This window comes from Mandrillus leucophaeus, unplaced genomic scaffold, assembly GCF_000951045.1.
Source record: "Mandrillus leucophaeus isolate KB7577 unplaced genomic scaffold, Mleu.le_1.0 Scaffold684, whole genome shotgun sequence".
Lineage (NCBI taxonomy): Eukaryota > Metazoa > Chordata > Mammalia > Primates > Cercopithecidae > Mandrillus > Mandrillus leucophaeus.
In genome coordinates this window covers 150,930-171,744 of record NW_012107408.1, presented here as the reverse complement: position 1 = coordinate 171,744, position 20,815 = coordinate 150,930, and the positions used below count along the sequence as shown (strand labels likewise).

The 20,815-nt window shown below is 36.8% G+C and overlaps 1 protein-coding gene across 1 annotated transcript in view; it reads left to right on the top strand.

Moving 5' to 3' along the window:
• NIPBL (Nipped-B homolog (Drosophila)) overlaps positions 1-15,610 on the top strand; it is a 198,880-nt gene extending 183,270 nt beyond the window's left edge. Inside the window, exons 41-47 of the mRNA XM_012002359.1 lie at positions 1,529-1,636; positions 2,119-2,319; positions 6,943-7,089; positions 8,647-8,921; positions 10,609-10,783; positions 13,564-13,752; positions 14,305-15,610. Of these exons, the coding sequence (XP_011857749.1) occupies positions 1,529-1,636; positions 2,119-2,319; positions 6,943-7,089; positions 8,647-8,921; positions 10,609-10,783; positions 13,564-13,752; positions 14,305-14,670 (1,461 nt within the window). The 3' untranslated portion in view covers positions 14,671-15,610. The remainder of the gene's footprint in view (positions 1-1,528; positions 1,637-2,118; positions 2,320-6,942; positions 7,090-8,646; positions 8,922-10,608; positions 10,784-13,563; positions 13,753-14,304) is intronic.
• The last annotated feature ends 5,205 nt before the right edge of the window (positions 15,611-20,815 follow it).

Here is a 20,815-nt window from a genome sequence, read left to right as displayed (position 1 = left end):
CCACGTGTAATCCCAGCAGTTTGGGAGGCGGAGGTGGGCGGATCACTTGGGTCAGGAGTTCAAAACCAGCATAGCCAACATGGCAAAACCCCGTCTCTACTAAAAACACAAAAATTAGCCAGGTGTGGTTGCGCATGCCTGTAGTCCCAGCTACATGGGAGGCTGAGGCAGGAAAATTTCTTGAACCCAGGAAGCGGAGGTTGCAGTGAGCGAAGACCGTGCCATTGCACTCCAGCCTGGCCAACAGAGGGAGACTGTATCTCCAAAAAAAAAACAAAATTCACGCAAAGAAATTACAAAAGTATTGTATGAATTCCTTTATACTCTTCACCTATATTCACCATTTGTTGACATTTTGCCACAATTGCTTTCTCTCTCTCCCTTTTATACATCTGCTTTTTTCTGAATCATTTGGTAGGAAGTTTCAGGTAATTATAATTCTTTACCACTAAACACTTCAGCATATATTTTCTAAGAACAAGGGCATTCTCTTACAAAACCATATTATAATCATTAAATTTAGAAAGTTTAACACTGATACAATATTATCTAATATATAGTCCATTTGCAGATTCTGCTAGTTAACCAAGGGCGTTCTCTCTGGCCTTTTTTTTTTTTTTTTTTTTTTGGCTGGAGTGCAATGACGCAGTCTTGGCTCACTGCAGCCTCTGCCTCCTGGACTCAAGCAGTCTTCCCACCTCAGCCTCCCAAGTAGCTGAGACTACAGGTGTGCGCCACCATCTGGCTAAATTTTGCATTTTTGTAGAGACGGGGTTTTACCATATTGGCCAGGCTGGTCTCAAACTTCTGAGCTCAAGTCATCTGCCTGCCTCAGCGTCGCAAAGTGCTGGGATTACAGGCATGAGCCACCGCACCCACCTTACAGCCTTTTTTCTTTCCTGATTTGAGATTTAACATGATCATTTCTTTCATTTAATGCCATGTCTGTATTTTAAAGTTATAAGTTTGTTGTTTTTCTGGCCTTCACATTGCTTTTTGATTCAGACTCGCTTAACATAGTAGTACTGTTTTTTGACTCTAGAAGTACAGTGAATATGACTGTTACCAACTATCTGATCCTCAAAGCCACATCTGAAATCACTTTGAAAAACAATTATATTTTCCTAGCTTTGAGTATGGAAAGCAAATTACTGTTTGCCCTATATTATCTTTACAAGGCAAATCTAATCAAGCTTTAAAAACTACTGGATTATACATTTGTAGCCTATATCAGAATCTTAAATAGATATTCTTAGTGTGGGAATGCTTTATGTTTAAAGAACCTTAAATTTACAATGAAATTGTTTAAATTTTACCACATTAGTATTTTTGCTGGTGCTCCAGTGCTTTCTGGATTTAAGCTGAATCTCAAAGATTTGTCACTTTAAAAAGAACACTAAATCATAGCCTTTATAGGAAAGCCTATAAGGTTAAATTCATATATCTCAGATATACAGAAAGTTTTGACGTATGTCTAAATAGAGAGTTTTTACTACCGTGATATCTCATAATTTTTTTTTATTTCCAGTGTGTGCCATATTTAATTGCTATGGGCACAGACCCAGAACCTGCTATGCGGAACAAGGCTGATCAGCAACTTGTGGAAATAGACAAAAAATATGCTGGATTCATTCATGTATGTATTTTAACATTTTATAACCTAAATTTAAGCATTTTTCTTGAGTAAAGCATGTCTTTGATAAATACCTTGCCCACATTCATAATTGGAATAAAATGTCTTACTTAGTACCTATCTTCTAAACATGCAACTAAGTTAGTCTCCCAAGGTGTTTTTTCTAGTTTAAAGTTAAGATTGGGCTAGAGGTGACAGTACCAAGCACACCAGACTAAAAATCCGGAAACCTAGATTTTATATCCTACTGTGTGAACTTGGCTGCAATGACTCTCCTGGGCCTCATTTTTTTTTTCTTCTTTGAAATGAGGGAATTGTAAGAGATAATCTCTGATGTTCCTTCTAGCACTTCATTCTGTGATTCGTATTATTTTAATTAAGAAAACCAAATAATGAAGCTAGCCTCAGGATGTAATGCTCTAAGTATATTTTTAAGTTGTGTCTTTTAATTTCCTTGACAAAAATGAGACTTGTATTGATTTCAGATGAAAGCAGTGGCTGGTATGAAGATGTCTTACCAGGTACAACAGGCAATCAACACATGCCTAAAAGATCCTGTAAGGGGTTTCAGACAAGACGAGTCCTCTAGCGCTTTGTGTTCACACCTTTACTCCATGATCCGTGGAAACCGCCAACACAGACGAGCCTTTCTTATTTCTTTACTCAACCTCTTTGATGACACAGCAGTAAGCACAAAAACTTATTATTTTAAGAAAATAAATGTTCTAGAAATTTTATGGATAAAGTAGTCACTATTTTTAAAATATTACCATTTTATTAGTATATGATAGTAACTTCATCAAATGTTTTCTTAATCTTCTAAGTTATTTACAAAGTACACAGTCAAAATTGAAGGGGAAATTTTGTATAAGAAAAAGTATAATGAGGAATAATGTATAACTTTGCCTCCATACTGAATATCCCATAAACTTTGATAACAGATTCTGTAAGCATATCTTTAAATAAGCACCATCACTAAACTAATCACATTGGGAATCGATTACCTCAAATATTGTTAGAGAATAACTGTTATAGGTTTTTGGTTGTTGAGATCCCTAGTTGTTCAACTTGACTTTCCTTAATGAAGGGAAGTCAGTTTTGTGTATAGTAGTCCACTTTTGTGTATAGTAGTCCTCCCTTATCCTTAAAGATACATTTCATGACCCCCAGTGGATGCATGAAACCATGGATAGTACTAAATCTTATATATGCAGTCATGCATCACTTAATGACAAGGATACATTTGGAGAAATGCATAGTTAGGCAATTTCTTTGTGGGGTGAATATCTTACTTACACAAACCTAGATGTTGTAGCCTACCTAAGCTATATTGTTCCTAGGCTGCAAACCTGTACAGCATGTTACTGTACTGAATACTGTAGATAACTAACACAATCATAAGTATCCGTGTGTATAAACATATCTAAACATAGAAAAGGTACAGTAAAAATATGATAGGGTAATCTTATGGGACCGTCATTATATATATGGTTTGTCATTGACTGAAACATGGTTATGTGGCACATGACACTACTAGTTTTTCCAGTATCTACAAACCTATGTTAAAGTTTTAATTTCTAAATTAGTCACAGTAAGAGATTAACAATGATAATAAAATAGAGCAATTATAACAGTATACTGTAATAAAAGTTATGTGAATGGGATCTTGCTTTTCTCTCTCTCTCTCAAAATACCTTGTTGTAGTTTACTCACCTATTTTTGGACTATGGTTGACCAAGGGTAACTGAAACTATGGAAAGCAAAACAACAATAAGGGGGGATTACCATAATTACAATTTTGACCCTTCTGGCTGTTGCACTAGTTGCATTGGCCAGGACCATAGGCCAAGAAAACTGAATATTCTTTTAAGTTTACCTTTTAATTTATTTATTTTACGCAATATTTGTTCAGCATCTGCTACGTACCAGCCATTGTGCTAAGAAGTTTAACGAGCATAAAATAGTAAAGACAGATATGGTTTCTGCCCACACAGAGCGCACATGAGTCTATGTGTATAGCAACTTTTAAAAGAACAAAAGAGGCCAGGCATGGTGACTCACGCCTGTAATCCCAGCACTTTGGGAGGCCAAGGCAGGTGGATCACAAGGTCAGGAGTTCGAGACCAGCCTGACCAACATGGTGAAACCCCGTCTCTACTAAAAATATGAAAATCAGCCGGGCGTGGTGGCACGCGCCTGTAATCCCAGCTACTCAGGAGGCTGAGGCAGAAGAATTGCTTGAACCCGAGAGGCAGAGGTTGCAGTGAGCCAAGATCACGCCTTTGCATTCCAGCCTGGCCGACAGAGCGAGACTCCGTCTCAAAAAAAAAAACAAAAAACAAAAAAAAAGCAAAAGAAAAGAACAAAAGAAATACTTTAATTACTTGTTAGCCTGACAGCAGATTTTTGCAATAAAGCAAAATTATAATTACCATAGTGTAGATATCTTACTAGACCTCTTCTTTTTAAGTACTGTGTGAAATTTATCATCAACATTATCATCATATCATCAGTATTAAGTTTGCATTGTGTATAGGACACTATACTAGGAGTGCCAGATGATATAACATAGTGCTTTTGCCCTGAAAGGATTTTCCCTCCAGTTGTGGGGATAGGACACAAAATTAATAGTGATTATGGTTAGTATATCCTGAGTGCCCTGGTGGTTTGTATTGATAATATTGTTCCAGTCCTTGTTTCTCTCCAAAAGAACTTCATTCCTATGTGGTTTCACTGCCTGCTTTATGTCATTGACTAGATGTTCTGTCATCTCAGCATTTGAAATGCTAAACTGGAAACCCAGCTCTCACAATGCAATGCTTTCTTCTAAGTATCTCCAACAAAGAATGTCAGAGAAAGAACAAATGCCTGAAGGCCCAGAGGGATAGAATGAGAGGGATCTGCTATATAAACCAGGGAAGGAAGATGTTCCAGTAGGGGCCAAAAATGTAAAAGACAAGAATGTGTGGTTAATAATGAATAGTTTGTTATTTGACTGGGGCAGAAAGGTCATAATGAGGAATAGTATATAGAGGATCCTGTAGATGGCAAAAAAAAAAAAAAAAAAACATTGGAAGTGTGCGAATAAAATAATGAGGACAGTTGCCAAAGAGCAGTTTAGGAAGAAGAAATTTTTTAGCATTGTGGTCACACTGGAGGTAATAAGAAATTAACCTATTGTGACAACAGTAGGGGAGAAAAAGAATGGATAGTAGAGATCGGGTGCCGTGGCTCACACCTGTAATCCCAACATTTTGGGAGGCCAAGGCGGGCGGATCACCTGAGGTCAGGAGTTCGAAAACAGCCTGGCCAACACGGCAAAACGCCGTCACTACTAAAAGTACAAAAAAAATTAGCCAGGTGTGATGGCGCACACCTGTAGTCCCAGCTACTTGGAAGCCAGGGCATGAGAATCACTTGAACCTGGGGGGCAGAGAGTGGCAGTGAGCTGAGATCACGCCACTGCACTCCAGCCTGGGCAACAGAACCAGACTCCATCTCAATTAAAAAAAAAAAAAAAAAAGGATGGATAGTAGAAAAGAAATTTGAGGAAAGAATTAAGTGAGACTGTGTAAAAAGAATAGTAAGTGGACAACTGGAGTATTTTTATCTTGAGCACCTGAAAGAATAGGATTGTTGCCAAAGTCAGATGCAAAGGAGTTGGCTTGAGTAGTACATAAAAAGGGAGTAGTCAAAGAGCTAGGAAGAGAAAACTTAGGAAGTAGATTTCGTGAAGGAAAGTGTGGATGATAGTCAGATGCTACTGTGAAGGCAAGGAGAGTAGAAGTGAAAAATAGAGTAGAATGGTGAACTTCATGGACAAAAACAGTCAAGCAGTGAGGGACAAAAGCAGATTGTAATTGAAGAGGGAGGGCCAGGTGAGATGACTCATGCTTGTAATCCCAGCACCCAAGCCAGATGATTGCTTGAGCCCAGGAGTTCCATACCAGAGACCCTGTCTCTACAAAAATTAAAAAATAAAACTCAGCCAGGCCTTGTGGCATGCACCTATACTGCTAGCTACCTAGTTACTTGTGAGACCTAGGCAAAGCGATTGCTTGAGCCCAGGAGTTCAAGATGGCAGTGAGCGATATCATGTCTCCTTTGAAAAAAAATAGTGGGGAAGACATGGGAGGAGCAGTCTAAACTATTCTTTGAAGAACTTTGAAAGGAAAGAGAAATACAGGGCTTTTATGGATGTTGAAGAAAATATTTATATAAATATAAATATATAAAAATAAAATATATATGAGTTTTGAAAATATATGTATAAATTATAATGTTAAACTAATAGATGAGGTAGGGTTTTATGTCTACATTTTTTCGTCTGTAACATGGGTGTTGATACATACCGTAAAGTAAAAATAGAGTGAGAGTGATACTCTTACGAATATTAATAGGAAGGTTATTCCATCTGTGCTATGGGATCTTGTTGCTGCTGCTGTTGGGTTTTATGTTGTTTCCATGGCAGGGGAGGGTAGATGGTAGGAGGGAGTGCTTTTTAGTTGTGAGCTTTTTTTTTTCCTTGAGCTATAAATATTTAAAAGAAATTTGAATATTAATATGCCCTTCTGTTTATGATCATGAAATGCTTGAATTCTCTATTACTTCTTTTTAAAGCAAGCAAATAACAATAATCCTCTTAAATTTTGCCTACCTCAGAGTACTTATAGTGTGAAACTGATAGCATTGTCAAAACAACTCTGATATTCTGAATTACATATACACAGGAAACTGACAAATGTTTATGAGTACGTGGATTTAGGTTTTTTCTTTTAACCTATGTATTAGTACTATAATTAGTAGTTATTTTGAGGGCAGAATAGTAACTGTGTGTAACTGATCTCCATATAGGTTAAACTCTTAGTAGCACAATGATTTAACTTTCATGTATACTTTCTGATATGGTATGGATTTATCATAAAGATTCCATATACTCTGTAAGAAAACCTCAAGGAATTTCACATGGATGCAATAAAAAATTTCACCTCTTGAGATAGCATAGTGTAAGTCATTATAAAATAAAAAATGGGCCTAAGATTATTTTATAAAATTCTATTTATGTTCCCCCTTCTCCCTTTTTCTTACACCTCTCTCCCTCTCCCTTTTTCCTCCTCTATATTTCTCTCCCTCCTGCTCTCTCTCTGTCTCTCTGTGTCTCTGCCCACTCTCCCCATGTGTGTGTCTGCTTATCTCTCTCTCTAACATTAAGTGAGGTGAAAGTGCCCTGTATTTTTTCTAAAAAAGCTTTTTTGGATGGGTTTCTAGATTATCCGCTAAACATATGTGCTTTTTCTTAAAATTTACAGAAAACAGACGTGACTATGCTCTTGTATATAGCAGACAATCTAGCCTGTTTTCCATACCAGACACAGGAAGAGCCGTTGTTTATAATGCATCATATAGACATTACACTCTCAGTTTCTGGTAGTAACCTACTGCAGTCATTCAAGGAGGTAAGTTACACACATTACTATTCTTAATCCATCTGTCAAAGTGCAGACATGCTGTTTTCACTGTTTTGTTTCTCATTCTTTTTATTCTCTTCATGAGTATATAAAATCTTTCTAAGTGAACTTAATGAAATCTGGGCAGTACTTGACTTGGGAGAGGATGTACGTTGCCACTTTACTTCTATTTAGAAACATCTAAAATACATATATGGATTGTTCTGTTGATAAGCCATCGCATTTATTTCTCTCACTTTAAGCACTGACCTTAAGTGTTTTATGTCCATTCATACATTCATTTAAGCCCCATTTTAAAACATTATTCTGTAAATCTTGTAATGCTGTAATCACATTACACATGAAAATATATAGCTTATTTACACTTATACCAAAAATTTATGACACCATTGACTTTCTTATCGCTCAACTACAGCACCGTAATAGAGTTGGCATATGTGTGCCCAAAATCTTTACTAAATTTCTTGTTGAACCTTCCGTCATTTCTGTCATGACTTTTAGGAGGAATGTAATTTATTTAATTATAAAAGTACCTGGTGTAGCACTAGGCACATAGTAAGCACTCAGTAAATTCTTTGCAAATTAAATATTCTCATGTATCTAATGATCCAAGTAGATCTCATTTGGTAAAATTGTATTGCTCAAAACTCAGCCTTGTCAGACTAGTAAATCAGACAGATTATTTTAGATGCCTCCTAAGGGCTGGAATTACAAAGGTGTCTAAACCCTTACTACTTGAAGTGTAGACCACACACCAGCAGCAGTGGTTTCACCTGAGAGCTTATTAAAGCTCTAGAACCTCAGGCCCCACCCAGATTTGCTGAACCAGAATCTGCATCTTCAACAAAATCCACAGATGTTAATGTGCACATTTAAGTTTGAGAAGTTAATAATTTCCCAGGAGCTTTAGCCCTCATGTTCTCTTATTTTACCTGCTTACTGGTTGGTATGGCTGTCTTTGTAAATGTTTCTTCCAGTTTCGAATAAATGTTGTTATAATGTGCCCCCTACACACACACCACACAACCTGCTTAAATCCAGTTGACTTTGTTTCTAAGAACTAACATTTTCATAAAGTACAAAGAAACAGGATTTAAGTCTTCAGAGAAAATTGCGTATTATCTTGCTGAAATGTTCTTGAAAAGGAGAGTTTGATAGAAGCTCGGGATGTCCAAGATTACTTTATTCTCCTCAGTTAAATTATAATTACTGCTTTTCCTCTATAATGGCTTACCTATGCACCTAATTGATACTTTTATAACTATCTTTTATTACTATCCTTAGAAGAAAATTGTTTCCCTTTGAATGATATTTCACAAGGATTTTTTTGAAGGAGTGGTTGTGGGGGAGGGGGTGGATATTGTATATAATTTTATTTAGTTTTAGAAACTATCCCCTAACATTACATACCAGTTGTTGATATCAAGTCAAGAGGTTTATAAAATACTCATTTAAGGAAGCTTTTTCAAGCTGTTGAATGGAGAACACTTATATCTACTAGTGGCATTTTGTTTTTATTGTTTATCAAACAATTTTTTCTTTCAGTCTATGGTAAAGGACAAAAGGAAAGAGAGAAAATCATCACCTAGTAAGGAAAATGAGTCAAGCGACAGTGAAGAAGAAGTTTCCAGGCCTCGGAAGTCACGGAAACGTGTAGATTCAGATTCAGATTCAGATTCAGAAGACGATATAAATTCAGTGATGAAATGTTTGCCAGAAAATTCAGCTCCTTTAATTGAATTTGCCAATGTGTCCCAGGGTATTTTATTGCTTCTAATGTTAAAACAACATTTGAAGAATCTTTGTGGATTTTCTGATAGGTAAGGTTACATAAGCAGTGAGAAAAAAAACTTCACTCTGTTCAAATAATAAATATTTGGGCTGGGCGCAGTGGCTCATGCCTATAATCCCAGCATTTTGGGAGGCTGAGGTGGGCAGATCCCCTGAGGTCAGGAGTTCGAGACCAGCCTGGCCAACATGGTGAAACCCCCATCTCTATTAAAAATGGAAAAATTAAGTGAGCATGGTGGTGCACACCTGTGATCCCAGCTACTCGGGAGGCTGAGGCAGGAGAATCGCTTAAACCCGGGAGGCGGAGATTGCGGTAAGCTGAGATTATGCTACTGCAGTCCAGCCTGGGCAACAGAGCGAGACTCCATCTAAAAACATAATAATGATAAATATGAAACCCAGTTTTGTTTGCATGTTTAATGTTAGAAATGTTCCTTTTTATAAAGGAGTTTATTCTCTTCTATTGCTGTATAGTATTCTGTTGTGTAATATGCCATAATTTATTATTTTATTAAAGGGTAAAAAACATATTCCTGTACTTGGTGATAATGCATTACAAATTGAAGGGCTTATTTTGTTGATTTCCTTAAAAAGAATCAGGCTAACCTTAAAATAGATTACAAGTTTAAGTTTTTAAAGAACTCTGAAGTAACAGATGTAAACCAACTAAACTGAGCTCCAATAGAACTCAAATAGTCTTTAAAGTACTCTATAAAGTAAGAGAGAGAAAAGGTACAGTTATTATAAATATCCTGTGGTTTTACCCACCATTAGTCATTAAAGATATCTCTTCCTGCCTATACCCATGGAATTTTGGTCATTTTTTACATTCATTGAAATCCAAGATTAGGAATCACAAAGTCAAATGTTAATAGGCCACCTGGTCAGTGGCCAACTGGAAAGAGTGTTTCATGATGAAAGAGATGTCATTTAAGTGGACCTGTCTCAAGTTTCCATAAGCTTGTTACCAAAGGAGAGGGTGGGCATAATGTGGCCAGAGCTCCCACTTTTTCAGGAGACGCCAGAAATCCAGATTTTTAAGAGGAATATCTCTGTATTTGTTTGAAACAGGGTCTCGCTCTGATGCCCAGGCTGGAATGCAGTTATGCAATCATGAACTCCTGGCTCAAGTAGTCCTCCTACTTCAGCCACCTGAGTAGCTGGGAGTACAGATGCATGCCACCACACCCAGCTAATTTTTTTTACTTTTTACTTGTAGAGATGATGTCTAGTTGTGTTGCCCATGGTACTCTTGAACTCCTGGTCTCAAAGTGATCCTCCCACACGGGCCTCCCAAAACTCTGAGATTATAGGCATGAGCCACTGCTCCTGGCCTTATAAGGAATGTTTTGATGTTAAATGTTGGCAACATGCAAAATAGTTTAAAACTTTGTAAAGTTAATTAGGCAATGCTAAGGAGTTGGAAAGATTTTTAAGCAGAGTTGTTAATAACCTGAAACAAGTTTATAAACAATCATTCTGGCCACTGTATAGAGAATGGATAGGTTGGGGGTGGGGCAGCAACTAGTAGAAAGAGGTAAACCAGTTAGGTGATATTAAGTAATTGTATTGAAGCTGTCCTAGGATCACAATAGTATTAAAAATAGACATGAGAAACTAATTTCATTAATATGATGCTTCCTACCTATAATTGGATTTCTCCAAATATGTTGCATCCATAGTTTTAAAGTTTTTGGTTTTGTTTTCCCAAAACAGTAAAATTCAGAAGTACTCTCCATCTGAATCTGCAAAAGTGTATGATAAAGCGATAAACCGAAAAACAGGAGTTCATTTTCATCCAAAACAAACACTGGACTTCCTGCGGAGTGACATGGCTAATTCCAAAATCACAGAAGAGGTGAAGAGGAGTATAGTAAAGCAGTATCTAGATGTGAGTAGTAAACCAAAAGTTTTTACTTCTCATAAGGACTTTTTTGACAAGTAAATGTGGGGGGCTGGTGGGGAGATAACTATCTCCTTTACATTGAATGTAAGCTTCATGAACTATCAAGATAATTTTTCTCTATGTGGTTTTAATGAGTTACTTTAAGCTTGTCTTTCCCATTGCACCTATGGCATCCTAATTATTTTTTCTTAGGAAACAACAGCCCACGAATAGTTTTATTTTAGTGAAAATGAAAGATAATAGGAAAACCCGTGTGTGTGTTTTGTAGTTGTCCCCTGGTTTCCACAGGAAATTGGTTCCAGTCCCCCCATGGATACCCAAATCCTCCGATATTCAAGGGCCTGATAAAAAGTGGCATAGTAGGCTGCGTGAGGTGGCTCACACCTGTCATTCCAACACTTTGGGAGGCCATGGCAGGTCAGAATTTGAGACCAGCCTGGGCAACATGGCATATCCCCATATCTACAAAAAATACAAAAAATTAGCTGGGGGCAGTGGTGTGCACCTGTAGTCCCGGCTACTCAGGAGGCTGAGGCAGGAGAAGTGCTTGAGCCTGAGAGGCAGTGGTTACAGTGACCTGAGATTGCACCATTACACCCAATCCTGGGTGACGGGAGTGAAACCCTGTCTCAAAAAAATTATTTAAAAAATATAATATTTGCATATATGTACATCCTCCCATATACTTTAAATCATTTCTAGATTACTTATAATACCTAAAACAATGTAAATGCTATGTACATAGTTGTTATACCACATTTTTTTAAGTTGTATTATTTTTTATTGTAATGCTGTTTTTTTTGTTTTGTTTTGTTTTGTTTTGTTTTGAGACGGAGTTTCACTCTTGTTGCCCAGGCTGGAGTGCAATGGCGTGATCTCGGCTCACCATAACCTCCGCCTCCCGGGTTCAAGCGAGTCTCCTGCCTCAGCCTCCCAAGTAGCTGGGATTACAGACATGCGCCACCACGCCTGGCTAATTTTTGTATTTTTAGTAGAGATAGGGTTTCGCCATGTTGGCCAGGCTGGTCTCAAACTCCTGACCTCAGGTGAGGCGCCAGCCTCCCAAAGTAATGGGATTAGAGGCATGAGCCACCACACCCGGCCAGTGCTGTTATTTTTGTTGTGGCATTTTCCAAATAGTTTTTGATCCGCTGTGGGTTGAATCTGCAGGTGCGGAATCCGGGGATACAGAGGGCTATGTTTTTAAATCAGAAAAATACATGACTTATATGTCATAAAAGGTAAAACTGCAAACAGTCATCCCCTTACCCTGTTTGGCCATTCTGTTCCTTTCTTTTCTGACAACCAATATTATTACTTTTTCATATGTTCTTATATGAGTAATGCCAATATATATTTGCATACATTCTCACTTAACAAGTATGCAAATGTATGTATATAAAATGTGCTTTTAAAATAGAGACAGAGAATAGACTAGAGGTTACCAAGGACCAGGGAAGGAAAGAACAGGGAGTTATTGTTTAATGAGGACAGAGCTGTGACGTCCAGTGATTTAAAAAAACAAAGAAAGAAACAGCTCTGGAAATGGATAGTGGTGATAGTTGTACAACATGCCAATGAATTATACATTTAAAATGATTAAACTGGTAGGCTAGGCATGCTGGCTTACACCTGTAATCTTAGCACTTTGGGAGGCCTATTGTTGGAGGTTTGCTTGAGTCCAAGAAGTCCAAGCCAGCCTGAGCAACAGAGCGAGACCCTGTCTCTACAAAAAATACAAACATTAGCCAGACATGGTGGTGCGCACCTGTAGTGCCAACTACTGGGGAGGCTGAGGTGGGAGGACCACCTCAGCCTGGGAGGTGTAGGCTATAGTGAGCGATGATCACGCCGCTGCACTTCAGCCTGAGTGACAAAGTGAGACCCTGTCTGAATTTAAAAAGAAAAAAAAAAGGTTAAGCTGGCAAATTTTATGTTATTTCTATTTTACCACAATATAAAAGTTGTTTAAAATGTTTTTTAAATTAGAAGACTGTCCTAAAAAATAAAAATAAAGTTTTATATTTTAATCTACTTAGTTCAGGTGCAGTGGCTCCCAAGTACTTTGGGAGGCTGAGGTGGGCAGATCACTCGAGGCCAGAGGTTTGACACCAGTTTGGCCAACATGGCAAAACTCCATTTCTATTTTTCTTAAAAAAATTTTAAAAATCTACTTTAAAGCAAGTAGCTGAACATAGAAACAAGAATTTTTGAGCTAAGAATATAATCTACACAGTGGCTTTCATATTATTCATTGACTTTGCAAACCTTACATACATTAAAATTTAAAAATATTTTAGTTCTCATTTAAAATTTTTCAACATTCTCTGCTTTCTCTTATATCCTCTTAGCAGAGAGCAAAGAGGGGAGATAACTAGAAAATGTCTGTCAGTAATTGTCACCTGGTTGCTTGATGTCTTGGACCAACGGTCTGAAAACTCTGGCTGTTTTTGTATCTAACCCATTGCCTATTTTTGCAAATAAAGTTTTACTGAAAACATTCATGCCCACTCATTTATTTGTCTGTAACTGCTTTCATATTACAGTGGCAGAGTTGTGTAGTTGTGACAGACTATATGGCCTTCAAAGTGAAAAATATTGACCACCTGGCTGTTTACAGAAAATGTTTACCAGCCCCTAACTTAGATGATGGCTAACATCTGTTTCACACACAGCAAACTACTGCCATAGAAAACATTTAGGAATTTAACAATCTTGCTTGAAATATTTACTTAAAATTCTGAAATAATATCTATTTTTTATAGTTCAAACTTCTCATGGAACATCTGGACCCTGATGAAGAAGAAGAAGAAGGGGAGGTGTCAGCTAGCACAAATGCTCGGAACAAAGCAATTACCTCACTGCTTGGAGGAGGCAGCCCTAAAAATAATACAGCAGCAGAGACAGAAGATGATGAAAGTGATGGGGAGGATAGAGGAGGAGGCACTTCAGGGGTGAGGCGGAGGAGGAGTCAACGTATTTCGCAGCGTATTACGTAAAATGATTTTTATGTGCTTATATATGTCAGTCTATTAAATGTACAACCAAGTAATGTAATACTTAAAAGAGAAAACATTTTGTAGATAGAGATTCTCTACTTACCCATTTATACATCCTTTTGTAGAAAGTTTAACATAAAAGACAATAAAAAAAAAACAGAAATGAGATTTATCCAGCATAAAGGGTTAATTTTTCTTTGAATTGTATTAATGTGTGTTATTTTCATTGTTGCTAAGTTTTATGTAGCTTTATGGTTCATATGTATATATAATTTTATATATCAATAAGAGTAAAGACACGGGTACAAATTAAGAGTTATATGGTTTTACAAGTATATGTTAACCCCTTGGCGCTGGCGGTCACGGTGCGTCTCATTGCCGGCAATGGAAGTGTGCCGGGAAATCCCAACTCCCGGCGTCAAGGGATTAAAAGCAATAAAAACAATAATTTCACTAAAATTCTTTTGTGTAACACTTGGTCTTTTTTCCCCCCTCCCAATGTTTTAGTCATTGAGAAGGTCAAAACGAAATTCAGACTCTACGGAGTTGGCAGCACAGATGAATGAAAGTGTTGACGTCATGGATGTCATCGCTATTTGCTGTCCAAAGTACAAAGATCGACCACAAATTGCAAGAGTAGTACAGAAAACCAGCAATGGCTTCAGTGTTCAGTGGATGGCAGGCTCCTACAGTGGCTCCTGGACTGAGGCTAAGCGCCGTGATGGCCGCAAACTGGTGCCTTGGGTAGACACTATTAAAGAGTCAGACATTATTTACAAAAAAATTGCTCTAACGAGTGCTAATAAGCTGACTAATAAAGTTGTTCAGACTTTACGATCCCTGTATGCCGCCAAGGATGGGACTTCCAGCTAATGAATTTGTACATGCAGCCAAATTTACAGGAATTTTTTTAAAAGGCAGAAAAACTTGAAATACCAACATTCTGGCAAAAAAAAAAAAAAAAAATCAGTTTTATGAAGAGTAAGTGGAACCTGGGATGCAGGAACAAAAGAAGGAAATGTTGGGCAAACATTTTTGTGGGAGCTCCCTTCGCTGTTGTGCAGCAGAAACAGATTCTCAGTTCATTTTTACTCCCACTGTATTATAGTTTAACAAAAATTGTTTATATCTTGGAAAAAAACTTTCTGTTTAAAAAAAATAAACAAGTGAATGTTGGAAATTAGTCTGTTAATGTTCTTAATAAAGTGTTCTTGGAGTTTAACCTAGCAGCGGATGGCTTTCTTTAGCTTAGCCCAGTTTCCAGGGAAGCGTTGTTTTTTCCAGGCTGTAAAATGGCAGAATCTCCTGGATATATAATTTATTCTGTTGAAAAAAAAAAAAAGCATGCAGTATCTATGACCTATCTGCAGAAGGAGTTTTTGTAAATGTAGATTTTGATGTATTAGGTCACCCTGAAAACAATACAAGAAAAGGGATCCCCAGGTAATCTGGTGGAGCGAATACTGCAATAAATTTTTTTACTTCTCTTTGTTACTTGTCTGTTTCCATTTGAATTTCTTATTGTAAAAATCTGTTTAAATCCGTTTATATTATTTTACAGTCTTTTATGTAAAATTTATTATATCACTGGTTTTCAAAGCAAAACATAAAATATTGTTTATACAGTTTGTATAGGCTGACTTCTGAATAATTGGTATCTATCTATTATTTTCATTCCCATAAGAGGGTGTAAACAATTAACTCCAGGGTTTTATTGTATCCTGCAATATTTAGTATTAACTATATATGATTTAGCACTGTGCCAAACACATTTTCAAGAGTACATTTTGATATAAAAAGAAACTATAGTTTATTCCTTGTATGCTTCAATTTCTTTCTAGTGATGTCATGATGCTGATACTTATTCTTTAAACCTCGGGTAAAAGGTAACCTGCTATTTGGAAAACCAGCATTTCTCTTAGTTAAAATGATGTCGTGTTATTTTAGAACTAAAGTTGAGATGAGTATGCCACTTCATAATTACACTCACTACATTTTTCACAAATTATTTTTTAATGCTGAAAAGAGTAATTTTACTTGTTGAGATGTTTATTTTCTATTCTAAAAGCTTTATCATAAGTCTTTTGGGAACAGTTGTCATTTACACATTGCTTACTGCAGATATCTTGACTAGATCAGGAGGGAGGTGTTTAATCATTTGATGTGTATAGTTGACACTCAGGAATAGTAATGCCTAAAATTTACAGTGGAATGAGGTCTGTTTCAAGTTTAAATCTTTTTAAAAATGTTTTACTCATTTTTAAATCACTGAAAAAATTGACCTCCAGAATGCTGTTTTATGAAATTGGCAAATAAATGAAGGTATTCAATTTTTGAGGAAGAATGACATTGCCACAAAATACCTTTTTGTGACACCTATTAAACCACTATGAAAATAACTTTTCAGGATCTATTTCCTATGTGGAATTCTTTCAAATGCTTTCTTCACAGAAATGTTCTCTCACTCTTCATTTTCTTCCCCTTACTTACATGTTTCTCTTTTCCTTATACTGTGAACTCTGGAACAAAACTAGATTGGGTTGGTTGGTTTGTTCTTCTTGGAGTTTATGTATATCAACAAAGGATTTGAGGTCACTTCTGAAAATAATATATCGAAAAGAGTAAAATACTGGTTAGAGAAAATACAAGAATAAAATCCAGCCCAGAGAGAGTACTAAGAATATAAATGTGAGTAAAAAGCCAGTTTTGAATGCTATTTACCTGACAGCGATGCGTGCTGTCATTTAATTCTCACAAAAACTAGTTATATATTTTATCCTCATTTTGTAGATAAGGATAGCAGGCTTAGAAAGATTTGGTAATTTAGTAATGTCATGATAGGGATTTAAATCTGGAGAAGTAATTGTGTCTCACTAATTGAGCATCAGACATTAAGGGAGATCTTATTGAAGTAAACCAGTTCCTAAAGGATCCTTGTGGTATACATACTTGGGAATTCGAGTAATTTTTAGGAAGTAGGTACACAGTAGTAAGTCTTGTGTTGCCTCAGTTGGCCATAGATGGAATTCTGTGTTTGCCATTCATTAGAAATTTAGGAATTTTAGGCAAGGCGCAGTGGCTCACACCTGTAATCCCAACACTTTGGGAGGCCGAGGAGGGCAGATCACCTGAGGTCAGGAGTTCAAGACCAGCCTGACCAACATGGAGAAACCCCATCTCTACTAAAAACACAAAATTAGCCAGGCATGGTGGTGCGTACCTGTAATCCCAGCTACTCGGGAGGCTGAGGCAGGAGAATCGCTTGAACCTGGGAGGCAGAGGTTGCCGTGAGCCGAGATCACGCCATTGCACTCCAGCCTGGGCAACGAGCGAAACTCCGTCTCAAAAAAAGAAAAAAAAATATTCAGGAATTCTAGGAATCAGTTTGGGGAATTTTTTGTATATTCTATGCTATTAATTTTATGCATTAATAGATGCCAAATGTTGATAATAGGCCTTAACTCTTAAATATACAAACCAAAATTTTCAGAAAGTTGAAGATTGTTCAAGATTAATTTTTAGGTCTTAATACTAAAATAAGTTAAAGCTTTGTCAGTCAAATACACAAAATCAAACTTTAAGTATATTGGGGACTTACAAAGTTATATTAAGTATTTAGAAAGTTCAGTCTTACTCTATAGTGTGTTGATTAATTACTATAGATTAATCTTGTTATATTGACCTGAAAAGATAGGTTATATGTGATATAAAAATTTTCAAGTATCTCTTCACTTTTTAAGTACATTAATATGACATTTTAGCCTTATTGAAATTGTTTATTAAGAATGGCTAGTTTTCAAAATATATTCATACCAAAATACACATGGCAGAAAATTCAGTGATCGCTAGAATTTTCTAGCTGTAGTAATCTCTAATGGAAGAAATGCTGAGTTTTTAGAGAGAAATATATAGCTTACTCTGTTGATATATTATTTGAATTATTCAGGTAACTGAAGCACACAGGCGATTTTTGATGACCATAGTCTGTCTCATGAAGACAGGTAAGTCAAGCTAATGTTTGTTCAATACAGATTTCATGATCAGCAATTAAATTTACCATATTTTTATTTAGGAAGAAATTGACCAGGGAGGTATGTGGTTCTCCCTCCCCTACACACCACTTTTAGTTGCACAGAAAAGTTCATCCTTGTCAATACCTGTGTCCAGGTGGTCTGCATCTTCAGGACTGTGGATGTGGATAATTGGAATAAGATTACTTTTGCAAAATATAAAACTCATCAGATTACCCACTTGAAATAATGTAATTTGAAACACTTGATAGTAATTTTTGCCCCATAAAAATCCTACATGTTTGAACCTTTTGCTGTTTGCCTTGCTCATTTTAAAACCAAAGTTTTGTTTAGTCCTATAGCTAATTTCTGTCCTAGGCATCATTTATTACGAATTGATTATACTAATTTTTCACTTGAATTTTTTTCTAAAATACACTCTTCGTCCTATTGGTGCTAGCCGAGGAACAATTACATGCAGATTTGGTGTAATAGAAAGTCACTGACCAAACAAACTCAGTTTGGTACTCTGTTGACTAAGTGGTAATAAAGTTCCTGTGCGTTTTGCATGATGATGTGAGTACCACCAACCCACCCTTCCTATTTAAGACCCCAATTGTATATGGCTTCACTGCTGAGAGTGGTACAGTATACACAATTATTTTTCTTCTCATAAGAATTTTGTAAATCATTTTTACTTTTTTTAAGAGAACCTTCATTTACCCATTGCGCAGTTTCAGTGATTCTGAATTTCTGACCAAACTTATTTGAGCTGTACCCCATGCACCTCTTTCCACTCTTATCTTTTTGAAACAAGTCTCAGGCATCATTTTATTTTATCCATAAATAGGTTTTTTGTTTTTTTGGGTTTTTTGTGTTTTTTTTGAGACGGAGTCTTGCTCGGTCACCCAGGCTGGAGTGCAGTGGCCCGATCTCGGCTCACTGCAAGCGCCACCTCCCAGGTTCACGCCATTATCCTGCCTCAGCTTCCCAAGTAGCTGCGTCTACAGGCGGCCGCCACCATGCCCAGCTAATTTTTTGTATTTTTAGTTGAGATGGGGTTTCACCATGTTAGCCAGGATGGTCTCGATCTCCTGACCTTGTAATCTACCCAACTCGGCCTCCCAAAGTGCTGGGATTACAGGCGTGAGCCACTGCACCCCACCCCATAAATAGGTTATCTTTAAATATTCTCCCTTGACGTCAAATATCCAGTAAGTGTTTAAATTTTTTATTTTCTCATAACTGTCATATTGTTTAGGTCCTATTCTGTAGACTTCCTCATGTCTTTTTATTCCTTGCAAATTTTTTTTTATTGAAAGCACAAGTATTTTTCCTTGAGTTCTTAAGAAAGTAGATTCTAGGGGCCGGGCACGGTGGCTCACGCCTGTAATCCCAGCACTTTGGGAGGCCTAGGCGGGCGGATCACGAGGCCAGGAGTTGAAGACCAGCCTGGCCAACATGGTGAAACCCTGTCTCTACTAAAACTACAAAAATTAGTTGGGCATGGTGGCGTATACCTGTAGTCCCAGCTACTTGGGAGGCTGAGGCAGGAGAATCACTTGAACCTGGGAGGTGGAGGTTGCAGTGAGCCGAGATCTCGCCATTGCACTCCAGCCTGGCGACAGCAAGACTCCATCTCAAAAAAAAAAAAAAAAAAAAAGGAAAGTAGTTGATTCTAAATGGAGAGTCTAGTTGTTTTCTGATTTTTAATCATTTTTCTTACCTGAAGTTATTGTAGGCTTGAGAGATACTAGACCTCTTTCAAATGCATAAGTAGCTTGAGCCTACATAACTAGAACAGAGTACCACTACAGAGATAATGAAGTACGGAGATAGGTACACTTTTCAGGAAGATGGTGATAAGCATTGTTTAATCCTTTGATTGAGTTGGCAAATAACCATGCAGGCAGTTGGAGATTTAAAGTAAGGAAATGGAGTTGAGCTAGGTGCTGGAGGATGCCGTATAATCAGAGTTCCTTTTGTTGGTCAGTAATTTTGTAATACATACTGCTTGAAATAAGTGGACTACAGGCTATGTTTTGTTTTTTGTTTTTTGTTTTTTTTTTTAATGATAGAGTGTTTTTGTTTAATGGAATTTTGCCCTTTTGTGACTTTTTTCAGTCATTGTTTAAATCTCAATCACATAGAACTTGAAATGAAGTTAGTGTTACTTCATCAAACATAGTAGCCTCACCCTTTACATTGACCTTTCATCTGCTAAGAAATAGCAGAGTAAGTTTTTCTTGATTATAACATGCCTAGAATTATAATTTAGCCTTAACCTTATTAGATTTAGATCCTGAAGCAAAGAACAGAAAAAGGTCCGTCATTATGGTCTAAGTATGTTATAAAACGTAAACCAGTAATGGATCTCCAATTCCATAGTTTTAAAAGTATTTATACAGTCATATGAGAAATGAGAAATAAGTTAATCTAAATGTTTTTAATCACTTTGGAATTTACTAACCCTTTCAGAATATAATGAAAGCTGAGAAATCTCTCCTTAGAAAATAGAGTGAGTTCATATTTAGAATTGTGTATAAAATTTCAAGGGGTTCATGGTCATCCCCATCCCATTTCCATCTTTGGCCTATCTAATGATCTATGGACTGAGTACAGGTTAAGAAGGTGAAATTAAGGCTCAAAGAGGTGAATTGATATCACCAAGCTGCATACCTACTTGTTGCTAGAGTCAAAAGCAAAACTGGGTTCTTGTCTCCCATAAGGAAGATTTAATCTTGGGAAGTTATTATTCAGTCTCCTGTTAAGATCTGAATGTAGGCTACTTAATGACTACATTTCACTGATTTTTTTTTTCTATGCCTTTTCAAAAGATCCACTTTTTGTGTTCTCAGAGTTTGTGATGCCTACCATCCTGTTAGGTAGAGAAGGGAAAGTAGAGAAGGGAAAATATAATATTTTATTGTGTTTTAATTATTTTCTACGTCACCTGGCGTGACATAGAAAACTAAAACTTAGGTTAGTGAAAAAGAGTATTAACTTTG